At 42.2% G+C, this 17,099-nt stretch overlaps 1 protein-coding gene across 7 annotated transcripts in view; it reads left to right on the forward strand.

Moving 5' to 3' along the window:
* The window catches only part of LOC122940867 (parathyroid hormone/parathyroid hormone-related peptide receptor-like), a 102,235-nt gene extending 86,787 nt beyond the window's left edge, over positions 1-15,448 (forward strand). For all 7 annotated transcript variants that reach the window (XM_044297728.1, XM_044297733.1, XM_044297734.1 and 4 more), the window contains 10 exons: positions 1,108-1,232; positions 1,466-1,560; positions 9,247-9,418; positions 9,657-9,810; positions 9,970-10,030; positions 12,086-12,152; positions 13,905-13,999; positions 14,092-14,233; positions 14,363-14,404; positions 14,985-15,448. In XM_044297728.1, the coding sequence (XP_044153663.1) occupies positions 1,108-1,232; positions 1,466-1,560; positions 9,247-9,418; positions 9,657-9,810; positions 9,970-10,030; positions 12,086-12,152; positions 13,905-13,999; positions 14,092-14,233; positions 14,363-14,404; positions 14,985-15,275 (1,244 nt within the window). In that variant the 3' untranslated portion in view covers positions 15,276-15,448. The remainder of the gene's footprint in view (positions 1-1,107; positions 1,233-1,465; positions 1,561-9,246; positions 9,419-9,656; positions 9,811-9,969; positions 10,031-12,085; positions 12,153-13,904; positions 14,000-14,091; positions 14,234-14,362; positions 14,405-14,984) is intronic.
* The last annotated feature ends 1,651 nt before the right edge of the window (positions 15,449-17,099 follow it).

Here is a 17,099-nt window from a genome sequence, read left to right on the forward strand (position 1 = left end):
TTGTTTTGCGGTCCGTTTTTCACGGATCCGTTGTTCCGTATCTGAGTTGTTTTTTTTCCTCTGATTTAAGTCCTCTTCCGTTCCGTTATTGCACAAAACATATCCATATGGTTTCCGTATTTGATCCGTTTTTTGCAGATTGGAAATGGAAACAGTAACTTATTATTCACCAAACACGAGCAATATAGGCTGGGCATAGTATTTCTACAGTATGGATCCACAAAATACGGATGAAATACGGATGTGAGCTGTGTGCGTTCTGCATTTTTTGAGTAACAATTGACGTGAATGGGGCCTCGGACCGTGATTTGTGGACAATAATAGGACATGCACTACTTTTTTGCAGAACGGAAATATGGAAACGGAATGCACACGGAGTAACTTCTGCTGTTTTTGCAGGCCCATTGAAATGAATGGTTCCGCACACGGTCCACAAAAAAACGGAAACGGAAACAGAGAGAAAATACATTCGTGTGCATAAGCCCTTACCCAGTGTTTTACCATTTGGTATGTACGGGTGACTTGCATTATTCCTTCTCATGTGCATAACCTTACATTTGTCAGTGTTAAACCTCATCTGCCACTTCTCTGCCCAAGCCTCCAATTTCCAGCTCCATCTGTACCAGTATACTGTCCTCTTCTGTGTTAATTTCTTTACACAGTTTAGGGTCATCTGCAAAAATGTATATTTTATTGTGCAAGCCTTCTACAAGATCATTAATAAATATATTGAAGAGAATAGGGCCCAATACTGACCCCTGTGGTACCCGACTAGTGACAGTGACCCAATCTGAGTATAGTACCGTTAATACCCACCCTCTGTTTTCTATCACTGAGCCAGTTCTTACCCACATACAGACATTTTCTCCGAGTCCAAGCATTCTCATTTTATGTAGTAACCTTTTATACGGCACAGTATTAAATTACTCTGGAGAAGTCAAGGTATATAACATTGACAAATTAAAGGCATCTCACAGAGCCTCAATGCCTTGCTCCATTGTGGGTTACGTTTAATATTGGGTCACAAATAAATGCTACTGCCAAAAAAATTAAAACTCAAAGAATCTTACAGATTCCTTCTCTTTTCACTGCCTTCATTTTTCTCAGGATTTGCTCATCGGAGATGTGGACCTTTGAGCATGTGGCTTCAAGTGCCAGGGGCCAACAGGACCTGGGCCAATTACAGTGAATGTGTCACCTTTGTAAGCCCAAGTGAAAGTGTCCAGAAGAAGGTATGTAACAGGTCGTGGGAATACTACTGGATTTATAAACTATGTGGTCTCCAACCTGTGACTCTCCAACTATTGAGAAATTGCAACTCTCTGAATACTCAGACAACTGCAGGATGTGGGAAATAGTTCTCTTAGGAGCTGGAGAGCCACAGGCTGGAGACCACTGATGCTTTCATACTGGATCTACAGTATAAGAAATATGGATATTAGCTGTGAATGCTTTCTTTCTACAGGAGGTTTTCAAACGGCTGTGGCTCATTTACACTGTAGGATACTCCATTTCTTTGGCAACGCTCCTTATTGCTCTCTGCATCCTATGTTACTTCAAGTAAGATCCCAAGTTATGCACACATTCCGACGTAGCAAACGTACATTAATTGTTATCCATTGATATAAATCCTTGTTCTAATTCTCACATTAGTAGTCAGAGTTGTAGCTAGGATTTTCTTCACACAGCAAAAATTCAGTTCACTGCCCAGCTTACTATCTAAATACCCTGGCCAAAATAGAGTGGCTGTTTGGTGCCCCCTAGCACCCAACACATAAGTGACAGGTCCTACCAGACCACAGTAGACTACTTTGGTTTCTTATCATAATGAGAGGATCATAAAACATTGACCGGCATTTTGCACAGATGCCTCTGTATAAATAAGTGCTAACCAATCTGATCTTTTAAGATAAGCTCTGAGAATATGAAATCTGTAATTTGACAAATTGTTAAGGCAACTTTTATAGTTTCTCTGCTAATGCACTAATATGTTAGATTTTTTTCTTTATTGTCTACATCCATTGTTACAGGTGGTCCTCATCCTCCTTCCCCTCTTTCCAATATAACTGTCGTCAATGAGCTGGGTCTTTTGATAATATGTCCACAATAAGGTGAAGCTTCCGTTTGGTGGTTTGCACATTCATTGAATAGTTCAACTTTCCTTGTCGTCCTTCAGCAGCAGCACCCACGGGGAAGGGGGATTTCTAATTCTCCTGAAACATAGGACAGGGAGATGTCAATTAATCTCAGACCTTTATTACTCCCTAGGTTAGAACCTCCTACTGTGTTTTTTTCTTTCCTTCCTTCCCTTCTAATGAGGGAGGTGGAGATGTTGGGAAGTATAAGTTTTTTATTATTACTAACTTTATATTGTATTACTCCTAGGTCTGTGCCCTCTTTTAGCGGATATTTGACACAGCTTCTGTGTTTCGTCTGCTATATGAAAGGCTGGCACTGTATACTAACGTTCTTTGTTAGTGAGGTGCAAACTCACTTAAATTTGCTTCTAGTATGCAGGTTAAAATTCAGCCTAAATTATTCACTGTTAACTTGCCTTAGCGGATTATTCCAATGCTGAAGCTCATCTGAAAATTACACTGCACAGAGCAGGACTTACTGGAGGGTGTCTCGGTTTAGTGGCGCTTCCCTCTGCAGGTTCCGCCTTCTCCCTGCTGGCGCTGCATGTGTGTCTTACCTCGCATGCACCACTACGTGGGGAGAAGAGAGGGATAAAACATGGCGCCCACCTTCCATGCCGCTCTGCCATGCACCGCCGTGCTCCCTACAAGGTAAGGGGTGCGAGGACATCCAGATTGTTAGGCATTTCACTTAAGTTCTTCAGTTCTTCTGTGTACAGAGTCTCTAATGCTGGGGGAGGGGGGGGGGGGGTGTTTCCTCCTTGTTGTTGTTTTTTTTTTTCTATAAGTGGAGCTTGTTAAATGAAATCACTTAGGTGTAACTGTTATATTCAGGGTTCTGAAGTTTGGGCTCTTACAGCCCAGTGGTTAAGGTTCTTGCCTTTAATGTAGAAGGTTGCAAGTTCCAATCCACACAGAAATTAATCAACAAAAAAATGCACCTGCACTTTAGTGTTGATTGGGAATATTCTAAATGCAATATTAGCACTTCGAGAAGACCTGGAAAATAGTGCTAGATCTTCGTAATCGTTGGATTGTGCGCATATTACACTGATGAGAATCCCTGGTTCTCTTAGAAAAATAGAAACTCCTCCTTAAGGAAGTCTGCTGGGAAACACAAGCACATGTCATGCAGACCATGTAACACTCCCTTGCCTGTTGGCAGCGCTATCCTCTTATACGGTTGAAAAAAATGGAGGCATGGGTTCAGATCCCACTTTAGCCAGTGCGCTGAGAAGCCAGCAATTGCACCAAAGCAATGAAAAAAGTGAGAGTCTCATCAATACCTAAGCTAAGCAACAACTTCTAAAAAAATAAAAATAAATCTACAGCCTTTAAAGGAACACTGACAGGCCCAAAAAGCATATTTAGGGGTATATATGACAGTATAGGTCTTATAAAGGTTATTAGAATCATCTAAGTATCCCCCCTGTCCACCTCATAAATACAGTAAAAAGAAGTTTTATAACCTGCTTTCCTGGCGTTCAATCTGCCCAAGGGGCGGTGCTTCATATCAATTTGCGCCCAGCCAGCCTCGCCACAACTGCCGTTTGAAGCGCCGCCCAGCTCATCAATATTCACTGAGCTGGGCGGCTACTCTGAAGCGCTGTACTAGTGTCCCCAGCCATCTTCAGCGCATGCGCCCGGCACCCACACTGGCCGGGATCGCATCGCGCGTCTGCTTTATGCGCATGCGCCGGGCACAGCGCATGCGCATAAAATAGACGCGCGATGCGATCCCGGTATGGTAAAACCTTGGGGGGCAAATGTCCACTCAAAAAATACACTCTGTGCAATGGACTATCGTCCGAATAGGCTTTTCGGACCAGAGAATGACCCACTTATGGAAAATAAAAAATAGAAATGGAAGTCCCTTCCTTATGCTGCTAAGAAGAAGTGGTATTCTTCCTAAAAAGAAAGAGGTCTCCCCAGAGTGGCTCAATGATATTTAGGTCTGGAGACTGAGATGGCCACTCCAGAATCTTCACAAAAAAAAAAATATATATATTTTCGCTCTTCCAAGGGAGTGTAGAAAATCGGAGTGGAGAGACATCTGCGTCAAGAGGTGCCTCTCCAAAGGATCCTCTATACTGTGATGAAGGTCAACGGTTATTGTAAGCTGAACATACCTGCACTCGTCAGATCGCTTAAGGGCTGGCAATACCAGCTTTGGCTGGTTGGGAATCCCTGATCTGTTGACTTGGGAAATACAGCCTGTCCTGGAAAGAGACAGTTTTCAGGGCTCAAGGTTATTGCTAGTCCCGAAACCTCAGATGAGGTGGAGGACTATTGTGGATCTAAGGTATCTAAACAGGTTCAGACACAAGAAAAAGTTCCAGATGGAAACGGTTCAGTCCACGCAAAATCTGCTAGAACCAGGATTACCCCACTACAATAGATGTAAAAGATGCTTATCTGCACATTCAAAAAACATCAAAAATTCCTGCGCATAGCCAGTTATGTCATCTACAGTTTAAGGCACTACCATTTGGGGTTTCATCAGCCCCATTCACATTCACAAAGGTGGTAGCAGCGGTTGTTGCGGGCCTCAGAGAATCGGGGATAACTATAATCCCATATCTTGACGACTGGCTGGTAAAGGGGGAAGACCACAGAGAGATTCAAAGCGCATCTCCAGTTAATCTTCAACAGAATCCAGTCTTTAGGCTGGATATTCAACAGACAAAGATCCAGTATTGTCTCATCTCAGCAGAAACAGTTCCTGGGGTTCATTCTGGACACCAAGGAGATAACTGGTTCCCTTCCAGTGAAAAGAAGGAATGTCTGCGCCAGAATGTACAGGTACTGAGGTCGTTCAGACCTATATCCTTTCATCAGATGATGAAGACATTAGTTCTTATGACGGCAGCCAGTCAGACAATTCCATGGGCGAATTGGCATACAAGATACCTGCAACGTGAAATTCTGCAGAAGTGGGATCGAGTCCCCAATTTTCTAGACAGTACGACAATCGTCTTCAAGGAGACGAGGACATCCCTGAGGTGGTGGATGGCTTTAAAGAATGGCATAAAATGTTGCCCCTCCCAGATGGACTGATATTACTACCGATGCTTCGACTACAGGTTGTGGTGCCCACATGAGGGGCCAACAGCTGTCAGCTGTACACACCAGAGTAAGGAAGAATGCTGTCGCAGGCAGGCTAAGCCACGACTTGCCCCTCCCGGGGGAAATGGTCTTTGGACCCATAAATATTCCTTCAACTCAAGAGGCTTTGGGGGTCGACCCTAGATAAATCTGATGGCTACCCGAGCCAATGCAAAGGTGCCTCTATTCTGCTCCCTGTTCAGGGGAAGAAAATCCTTGGGCACTAGATGCCCTCTCAGTCCCTGGGACTTCAGGTTGGCCTACATCTTTCTGCCCATTCCTATGATTCCAAAGGTCTTACAGAAGATCAAATGGGATCAGGTCTCAACAATCCTGATATGCCCATGCGGGCCCAAAAGTGCATGATTTACACCACTAAGGCTACTTTCACACTAGCGTTCGAGCGGATCCGTTCTGAACCGATCCGCTCATATTAATGCAGACGGTGGCTCCGTTCAGAACGGATCCGTCTGCATTATAACTTAGAAAAATTTCTAAGTGTGAATGTAGCCTGAGCGGATCTGTTCAGACTTTACATTGAAAGTCAATAGGGGACGGATCCGCTTGAAGATTGAGCCATATGGTGTCATCTTCAAGCGGATCGGTCCCCATTGACTTCCATTATAAGTCGGAACGGATCCGCTCGCCTCCGCACGGCCAGGCGGACACCCGAACGCTGCTTGCAGCGTTCAGGTGTCCGCTCACTGAGCGGAGCGGAGGCTGAGCGCTGGCAGACGGATGCATTCTCAGTGGATCTGCCTCCACTGAGAATGCATTAGGGCCAGACGGCTGCGTTCAGGGCCGCTTGTGAGCCCATTCAAACGGAGCTCACGAGCGGACACCTGAACGCAGGTGTGAAAGTAGCCTTATGCTGATAAGCAGGGAGACCTTCCACACCTAGTAAGACTACTTTCACACTTGCGTTTTGTGTGGATCCATCATGGATGGATCCATTCAGATAATACAACCGCCTGCATCCGTTTAGAACAGATCAGTTTGTATTATCTTTAACATAGCCAAGACGGATCCGTCTTGAACACCATTTAAAGTCAATGGAGGACGGATCTATTTTCTATTGTGCCAGATTGTGTCTGTTTGGCTCAGTTTCAGCAGCGTTTTGGTGTCGGTCTCCAAAGCGGAATGGAGGCTGAACTGATGCAAACTGATGTATTCTGAGCGGATCTTTTTCCATTCAGAATGCATTAGAATGCAAATTGATCCCATTTGGACCGCTTGTGAGAGCCCTGAATGGATCTCACAAACAGAAAGCCAAAACGCGAGTGTGAAAGTCGACTAACACAGTACGGCAGATGTTGTCCGGATCTACACCACCTGAAATGGACAGCCTGGATGTTGACTGCCCCTTCTAGCAGAACAGGGTTTATCAGATGTGGTAATAAGAACGCTATTGCAGTCCAGAGAACGTACAACTAATAAAGTGTACATTAGAGTCAAGAAGGTGTTTGATTTTTGGTGTGGGAAAAATGAGGTATCTTGTCAGTCTCTTACAACTCAGGATATCCTTGTATCAGCTTCATTGGGCAGACATTTATCCAGAGAACTACTAATACAGAGGGTTGTTAAAGCAATCAGAAAAATCAGACCTCAAGTCATTGACCGATCCCAAGGTGGGACCTTTGTGTGGTTCTGGATCAACTTGCAATGTTCCCTTTGAACCACTGCAGGACTCCGATTTAAAGTTTGTGTCCATGAAAGTTTGTTTCTTAGTGGCAATTACTTCGGCCAGACGGGTCAGTGAGATACGGGCCCTGGCATGTGACGAGCCTTACTTAAATCTTTCTGCAAGATAAAGATCACAGCAGAAGTTCACAGCAGGACACTGCCAGCAGATTGAGTTACCGTTTTTTTTTTTCCAGATCAGACTTCAGAGGAAGAGACTAGACTTTACTCTCTGAACGTGCACAGAGCCCTAAAGATATATGTCCAAAGGACGAATGCATTCGGGAAGACGGACCATTTGTTTGTTTCCCATTGGGGAAAAACAAAAAGGGGAAAAACTGGCAAAAGCCTTCTTGTCCAGATGGATATGGGAGGCTATCACTATATGTTATGAGCAGAGGGGTCTTGAGGTACCTAAGCCTATAAAAGCTCATTTAACCCGTGCGATGGCTACATCATGGGCGGAGAAGAATTTAGTTCCCAGATCTGTAAAACAGTGTCAGGAAGTTCTCACAATACGTTTGTGAAGCGCTACAGACTAGATATGCGGCATAGGGGAGAGACTGCTTTAGGCAGAGCTGTAATAAAGTCTGCGGTATAATGGGAGCCCTCCTTTTAGGATTAAATGCTAAATCCCTGTGGGTGCTGCTGCTGAAAGACAACAAGGAAAGTGTAATTTTTCTTACTGTAAATTCTCTTTCCTTTAGTCCAAAGCAGCAGCACATACTTACCCGCCCAATAAAATAATTCTTGGAACAGACCGGATGGTTTATTGTCTCTCTTGGGTTACTTAGAATTATACAGTAGGAGGTTCTAACCTAGGCAGTAATAAAGGATCTCAGAATAATTGACATTTCCCTGTCCTATGTTTCAGGAGGATTAGAAATCCGCGAGGGTGCTGCTGCTTTGGACTAAAGGAAAGAGAATTTCTGGTAAGAAAAATTACACTTTATTTGGTTAAGGATATTTTGCCAGCAGCTTTCTCAAAAGTCTCCAGTCTCCACCATGACCAAAGTTCAATGGCCTTATTGATGGGCTTCCCCAACAACTTTTGCTTTTACACAGTTTAAGTTAAAGGGGTTCTGCACTTTCATTTCACTGATGATCTATCCTTTGGATAGATCATCAGCTTCTGATCGGCAGGGGTCCGACACCCGGGACCCCCGCCGATCAGCTGTTTGAGAAGGCAGCGGCGCTCCAGGAGCGCCGCTGCCTTCTCACTGTTTACCGCCGGGCCGCCCGCCCTCTGACGTCACGACTTGTATCAACTAGAGTGGGCGCGGCTAAGCTCTGTTCACTTGAATGGAGTTTAGCCGCGCCCACTCTAGTTGATACAAGTCGTGACGTCAGTGGGCGGGCGGCCCGGCGGTAAACAGTGAGAAGGCAGCGGCGCTCCTGGAGCACAGCTGCCTTCTCAAACAGCTGATCGGCGGGGGTCCCGTGTGTCGGACCCCCGCCGATCAGAAGCTGATGATCTATCCAGAGGATAGATCATCAGTGAAATGAAAGTGCAGAACCCCTTTAACTTTGACATATGTGAAGCTGAGTTGAGGTTTCTTGGGCTTGTATAGTTACCTCTCCTACTGTTTACCCCTGTGATGTAATAGCATGTGGAAATCACATTGCAAGAGTGTCTCATGGCCAATACCAAATCAGCACTAAATTGTTGGGAAGAGTTGGGAAGTCCAATGGCGCAGATTTACTAATCCTGTAAATAGTGTAAACTTCGACAGGCTGTCTGGTTATACACCATATTTTTCACAGTGGCTCAAGCTGAAATTTGGTGATTAGCCAGATGTTTGGTCTCATTTTATACCAAATGCTTAGTTTGCAACAGTTTTATATCAGAAGTGTCACATTTTAGGCCAGGCTCTTTTCCCGATAAGCCATGCCCTCTCACAAGCTAAGCTTGAGGACTCCTCTAAAATTATATATGCCACATTTTGGCACAATTGACAAGGTGTAGGTGCACTCTCACATTAGTAAATGTGGGCCAGTGATCTCACTCTTACATAAGAGCCATTTTGGTTTTATAGGACACAGTTAACAAGCCACTAGATGTTTTATGGCTTCAATAAGTCAACAGTTTTTACCAAAACCCTCGTTTGTGCAAAAATTTGCAACTTTTTGTGTTTGTGCCCTGTTTGCCCCTTTACAAAACTGAAAAAAGTGTGCAGGGCCTAGTCAGCCCAGCAATACATTATACCAACCTGAAATCTATGGCAGTTACTATTTAACTTGGACAACCCCTTTAAAAAAAAAAGTCCCCATTTCAACTCCCTAAACGTGAGCTTTGTTCATATGGTTGCCTCCACTCATGCAGGCGGCTACACTGTACACGAAATTACATCCATATTCACCTCTTCACATCCTTCATTTGCCGAGCTGGAAGCATATTTCTTAAAGATGCTGTACTGTATTCAAGAGAGGATGAAGGAATACCAGGCAATGAAGCGGGAGAGATTGCTACTTCAAGAGTAACAGAGTTCCAATGGGTAAGGGTAACTTGCTCCATGTTATCATTATACATATTCTAAGGAGAAGACATTCTACCTAGTAGACTGTATGGTAGAAGTAGTTACTCAGCTGTAAGCCAAGGAATGTTGAAAAGATATATTAGATTCCAGATATCTTTCTTCATCACTTTATAATCCATACAAAATTACTGTATCTTGACTATCTTACATTGTATCACCAGAACATATCACTGAGAATATTCTTTAACTGTTACAGGCTGGATGTAAAGTGGTGGTCACCTTGTTCCTTTATTTCCTGGCCACTAATCACTACTGGATTCTGGTAGAAGGCCTTTATCTGCACAGTCTCATCTTCATGGCATATCTGTCTGATCGTAGCTACTTCTGGGCACTGACCATCATTGGTTGGGGTGAGATCGCCTGATGGATATTTTATTTGTGGTACTCATGCCCTATGGGCGAGAACTGTTTTGATGACAAGATTCTTACAAGTCATAGAGAACATTGTTACCAAGTGCACATGGAGATTGTTCTCCATACTTTCAGTGACCTTTCTTCTTTCTTCCCAGGACTTCCAGCAGTGTTTGTATCTGTGTGGGCAAGTGTACGGGTTTCTCTAGCAGATACACAGTAGGTACAATGTACAATAAGCCATTAAAGGGTGCCACCAGAAAATATTAGTGTTGAGCGTGAATATTCGAATTGCGAATTTTTTTCTCGAACATCGTAACTTCAAGATTTCGTGAATATTTAGAATATAGTTCTATATATTCACGAAATCGAATATTCGTGTTTTTTTTTCATCTGAAAATAGGATTTCTCCCTGCTTCTTGCTTGTGGGTCAATAAGCCATTGGCCCACAAGCAACTTAAGCAGGGGGGAATCATGTTTTCATATGGAAAATAAAATGACCAATATTCTAAAAAACGAATACATAGCAATATAGTGAATATATTCGTTATTTTGAATTTTGGCATTATTTTTTTCCTATCTGTACAGCTGTTCGCATACTCCTCCCCAACAAGCGTCCCCGTCACCATGGGAACGCCTGTGGGTTAGAAAATACCATCGGATCTGAGTTTTCCCTGAGATCGTGAAAGCTCAGATCCGATGGTATATTCTAACGCACAGGCGTTCCCATGGTTACGGGGACGCTTGTCGGGGAGCAGTATGCCAAGTGGAATAACAGTACACATAAATTACAGTCTATATGTGTATTTTACGAATATTCGTAATATTGCTCTAACTTCGTCTTTTAGAATATTCGTATTATTCTAAAAGACGACGAAGTTAGAGCAATATTACGAAAATTCGTAAAATACACATATAGACTGCAATTTAGCTAATATAGTGCTATAGTAATTTTTTTAATAGTGTATATATTTTCCAAAACTGAAGTTCAGAAGAGGCAAAAAAAAGTTAGACAAAAAAAAAAGATTATAACACTATATTAGCTAAATTACAGTCTATATATGTATTTTACTAATATTGGTAATATTGCTCTAACTTCGTCTTTTAGAATATTCGTAATATTCTAAAAGACGAAGTTAGAGCAATAATATGAATATTCGTAAAATACACATAGCCATAGTCAATGTCATAGGAACGTTGCCTTTTACTGTCAAAAGAAAAATCGCAATACGCAAATAATTAATGACGAATATTCGATTTCGATGAATATAAGACGAATATTCAATCGAATATTCGCGAAATCGAATATGGCACCTCCCGCTAATCACTAGTCAATATCTATATTTAAACAAAAACAATAAAATCCTGCAGTTTTTGCACTGACCTCTAAGCCTAATAATTGGCGCCACATCTTGATCTGTACAGATCACTTTACTGCAGCTACCTGCTTATCTGTACAGAGAGGTGATATTAATACAGGTAGGATTAGAATGACAGATAAGACAGAATCCACCATTCACAATAGGTGATTGTCAGTGCTTATCTATTCTTTCCTTGTACAATGACCTCTGCACAGGTCACAGAGCATGTCTAGAATACTCTCCCATAGAAGTCAATGAGGTTCCCTCCAGACCATTGTGTCTATGGACCATGGGGCTGCTGTAAAGAGATTTTAATTCTGATAAAATTCTGTTGCAAACAGCTCAGGCAAGATGGCTGCCCCCATAATGATGTTCAGGAAACAGAATAAATAAATCTGCAATAAGAAAATAAAAACAGATTAGGAAAAAAAAGCATCTACCTGCTTCTATCTGGTTTAACAGGCAGAAAACATTTTTGGTGAGTTCAATGTAAGTCATGTAACTGAGACTCACCTGCCAAATCGCGCCCTAAAGCCTCTTGCATAAAACTGTATTCATTTTGAAGTGTGCAAATTGTGTATTCATAAAATAAGCATCCAATCCGTGTGCATCCCACACTTTTTTGGGGCTTGTAAAAAATGCTTATTCTTGTCCGCAAAACGGACAATAGGACACATTCTATAACTTCCAGCACAGCCAGTCAATAGAAATTAATGCAGATCGGATGTGGACCAAAAAGTCGGTTGTGTGCATGAAGCTAGCTGCAGATTATTCATACGTTCTGTTCAATCATGAGACATGTGGTAAATGGATATGAAAAGGGGATCGGCTGGGGCTGATGTAGTTTGCCCATTCTGGTCCTATTCCAACTGAAAATGAGGTATCATCTTTATTGTATTCTTCTTCTATTTAGGTGCTGGGACCTCAGTGCTGGCCATATGAAGTGGATATACCAGACACCAATTCTGGCAGCCACACTGGTGCGTTGAATGTCTTTCCTATATACTTCCTGCTCTATAGGCAGGATACGCTATATTCCAGACCCATCACACTGGTGATGATATTATAAGATGTGAACGTGGAAAATATCAGGAACGTTCCAGCTGAACAAGTATACAGTTGTGGCCAAAAGTTTTGAGAATTACATAAATATTGGAAACTGTAAAAGTTGCTGCTTAAGTTTTTATAATAGCAATTTGCATATACTCCAGAATGTTATAAAGAGTGATCAGATGAATTGCATAGTCCTTCTTTGCCATGAAAATTAACTTAATCCCCCAAAAAACTTTCCACTGCATTTCATTGCTGTCATTAAAGGACCTGCTGAGATCATTTCAGTAATCGTCTTGTTAACTCGGGTGAGAATGTTGACGAGCACAAGGCTGGAGATCATTATGTCAGGCTGATTGGGTTAAAATGGCAGACTTGACCTGTTAAAAGGAGGGTGATGCTTGAAATCATTGTTCTTTCATTGTTAACCATGGTGACCTGCAAAGAAACGCGTGCAGCCATCATTGCGTTGCATAAAAATGGCTTCACAGGCAAGGATATTGTGGCTAAGATTGCACCTCAATAAACAATTTATAGGATCATCAAGAACTTCAAGGAAAGAGGTTCAATTCTTGTTAAGAAGGCTTCAGGGCATCCAAGAAAGTCCAGCAAGCGCCAGGATCGTATCCTAAAGAGGATTCAGCTGCGGGGTCGGAGTGCCACCAGTGCAGAGCTTGCTCAGGAATGGCAGCAGGCAGGTGAGGCATCTGCACGCACAGTGAGGCGAAGACTTTTGGAAGATTGCCTGGTGTCAAGAAGGGCAGCAAAGAAGCCACTTCTCTCCAAAAAAAAACACATCAGGGACAGATTGATCTTCTGCAGAAAATATGGTGAATGAACTGCTGAGGACTGGGGCAAAGTCATATTCTCCGATGAAGCCTCTTTCCGATTGTTTGGGGCATCAGGAAAAAGGCTTGTCCGGAGAAGAAAAGGTGAGCGCTACCATCAGTCCTGTGTCATGCCAACAGTAAAGCATCCTGAGACCATTCATGTGTGGGGTTGCTTCTCATCCAAGGGAGTGGGCTCACTCACAATTTTGCCCAAAAACACAGCCATGAATAAAGAATGGTACCAAAACACCCTCCAACAGCAACTTCTTCCAACAATCCAACAACAGTTTGGTGAAGAACAATGCATTTTCCAGCACGATGGAGCACCGTGCCATAAGGCAAAAGTGATAACTAAGTGGCTCGAGGACCAAAACGTTGACATTTTGGGTCCATGGCCTGGAAACTCCCCAGATCTTAATCCCATTGAGAACTTGTGGTCAATCCTCAAGAAGCGGGTGGACAAACAAAAACCCACTAATTCTGACAAACTCCAAGAAGTGATTATGAAAGAATGGGTTGCTATCAGTCAGGAATTGGCCCAGAAGTTGATTGAGAGCATGCCCAGTTAAATTGCAGAGGTTCTGGAAAAGAAGCGCCAACACTGCAAATACTGACTCTTTGCATAAATGTCATGTAATTGTCGATAAAAGCCTTTGAAACGTATGAAGTGCCTGTAATTATATTTCACATCACAGAAACAACTGAAACAAAGATCTAAAAGAAGTTTAGCAGCAAACTTTGTTAAAACTAATATTTGTGTCATTCTCAAAACTTTTGGCCACGACTGTATATAGATCTTGAAAAAAAATTACAGCCGATACGACTGCTGACAAAAAACATTTGTCATTCTAGGTCAATTTCATCTTGTTTCTGAACATCGTGAGAGTTCTGGCCTCTAAACTGTGGGAAACCAACACAGGAAAACTAGACCCCCGACAGCAATATGGGTGGGTATCAATGACCCAAAAGTACTTCTTACAGAAACTTTTCAATCTCTTAGATCCAGGGCATGGTACAGAATGTTTGTCTCTTCATACAGGAAGCTCCTTAAGTCAACGTTAGTCCTGATGCCCCTGTTTGGCGTGCATTATGTTGTCTTCATGGCAATTCCATACACAGAGATGACTGGGCTGCTGTGGCAAATACAAATGCATTATGAGATGTTTTTCAACTCCTCTCAGGTAATTTTTTTAAAGGCGAACTTCCGATTAAACTTTTCTTGGAGGTGGGACACAGATGGGTAGAACAGAAGTTGTGGAATCTAGAAAGACAAGTCCAGTTAAAAATAACACTTAATTTTCCCCCCACAGGGATTCTTTGTGGCGATCATTTACTGTTTCTGCAATGGGGAGGTAATAAAGTATTGCAACAATATTATGTCCGGGAGAACGTATTCATTAATCCATCAACTTCTAAACATTACCCAATTTTGTAAAAGTCTGACCTGTAATCCCATCAACCATGAAAAAGTTATTAACTCAGATTCCCAATAGTGATTCAAACTGGCAGTGTGCCCTTTACTTTCAGGGCCATGTACAGTTGCACACACAGTTGTCACAATGTATTTTCAACCTAGCTCTGGTAGAGAGAAGGCATTGTAGTGGCATCGCATTCCTATGTATTAGTTGCTGAATAAGGGAGCAGTTCCCATGACAGCAACATGTCAATGTGAGTCCTTAGCTTGAATTCAGAGCCATTCTAGTGCCATTTTAGAGCCTGTGTTATAGGCGATTATAAGAAAGGTTGTAATATATCATATCACCACACTCTATAACCTAAAGTGGTGAGTGTAGCAGAGCTAAGAAACTGCAGTTTGTGTGTATTTAAGCCAGAAGAGCTGCACCAGAACCAAGCGACATTAACATGCAGGGTTTGCTCCTAATCTTGAACATATTTATAGCTATCCTGGCTCTAATCGTGTTCTCTTTCTAGGTACAAGCAGAAGTGCGGAAGTTCTGGCTTCGACGGAGCTTATCTCATGATCTGAAACAGAAATCTCGTATGACCAGTACCGGTGGTAGCTGTCACTATGGAGGGGTTTTGTCCCATACCACAAACAGCATCTGTTTAAGTATGGTAGCCAGGAGCAAGCATGTGACAGCACCAGTGCAGTCTACTTCCTACCTCCCAGGATACTTCTCAAGTATCTCACCCTCAGATAGCAACGTACTGCAAGGGGGAACTGAACAGACTTGTGGACTCTCATCAATACACACCCAATAATCTCATTGTGGCTATAACAAGTAAAATACATCTTTTCTTTAGCACTTATAGTTTCATCTCAAAGCTGATCTTGTAGGAAGCAAGGAGAACTTATCAATCCTATTATGCTGGATGAGGCTTCTGGCATACCTCAAATTCCATCTTTAAGGTCTGCATTTTAATTTAATAATTCAAGGTTCTTCTAATGACCGGGTCTTTCAGGACAAGGAAAAAAAAAAAAAAAAAAGGAAACTGTCTCTTTGCAGACAAAATGCAGTGCAAGGCAGGAAGTTAGGCTACTTTCACACTAGCGTTTTTGCTGGGTCCGGCAGGGCTCAGCAAAACCGCTTTCGTTACTGATAATACAACTGTCTGCATCTGTTATGAACGGACCCGGTTGTATCATCTTTAACATAGCCAAGAAGGATCCATAATTAACTCCATTGAAAGTCAATGGGGGACGGATCCATTTTCTATTGTGTCAGATTTTGACAGAAAACGGATCCGTCCCCATTGACTTGCATTGGAGGTCATGCCGGATCAGTCTTGCTCAGCATCCCAGGATGGAAAGCAAACCGCAGCATGTTTCGGTTTGCTCTCCGGTCTGGGAACGCAACGCATTTTGGAGCATTCCGTTTAGTTCAGTCGCTATTGACAATGAATGGGGACAAAACTGAAGCGTTTATTTTTCCAGTATTGAGCCCCTATGATGGAACTTAAACACTAGTGTGAAAGTACCCTTATAGAGCAGGCTTGATTACAGTTTGATAAGAAAAGATTTAGCTAAACTTGTAATTTATACATTTAAATCTCTGCTGTTTCTGAGTTCAGTTGTACACAGTGGCAGTCTTATCAGTGATTGACAGCTATCTCTTTATACTTATGCATAGAATGCCATCAATCACTAATAAGACGACCCAATGTAAAACTCTACCCAGAAAGAACAGATTTAGGCTGGGTTTACATTTGTCTTACGTTTAACATTTACATTAAACGCATGCCTCAGACAGATGCCATACAGAAGCATCTGTCACCAAAGATCCATTGTTAAAAAAAAAAAAAAAAAAAGGAACACATTTTTGACTCGTTGAAATTGAAATACAAAATACTGTCCTCTCACAGTTATGAAATTATTAATACTCCTTCCTAGAGACCCCTTTACACAGGACGACTGAGCAATTATCGGAAATTAACTGTTTGTTCCTGATAATTGCCTGCTCGTCAGAGGAGATGAGAGCTGCACTTCGTGCAGCAAACATCTCCTGTGCATGTGAAGAAACGATCGCTTGTGCCAATAAAGAATCACTGTTTCTGGTCAGCAGATTGCTGTATACACAGCACAAACTTATGCCCAGAAATGATTTAGGTGTCCACATTAACAATGCTTTCACCCGATGAATGCATGTACATGGGGTGATCAGCAGGACCTTTACATAGAAACAAGCATATGTATGAACATTCATTCCCAACCATCTTCTCATGTAACTGGACCTTAGCTGAGTATTCTTTTATCAGTTTGCTACTAATGTGAGTTATCTGTTAGGCAATTCCCATTATAATAGTCAAGTACTGTAGGAATTACAGTATAACAGCTCTTTTGTTCTCTTGATAGGCCTAGATAAAGATGCCTACAAAAAAATTAACTAATTAGGATAACGTTTGAGGCTCTAATTTAGGTCACTATATGTGGGATCTCCCTGGACACCGTGATGGTCTGATTGAAAGAGTCAAGAAATTGTTTGGATTGTTAAAAGTTCAAACACAAAGAAAGTAGAATACATGGGGCGATAATAAAAAAAAAAAAAAAAAAGAAAAAGAAAATACACATATAGACTGTTCTAAAAT

Source organism: Bufo gargarizans, chromosome 6 (assembly GCF_014858855.1).
Source record: "Bufo gargarizans isolate SCDJY-AF-19 chromosome 6, ASM1485885v1, whole genome shotgun sequence".
In the NCBI taxonomy this organism is placed as follows: Eukaryota; Metazoa; Chordata; class Amphibia; order Anura; family Bufonidae; genus Bufo; species Bufo gargarizans.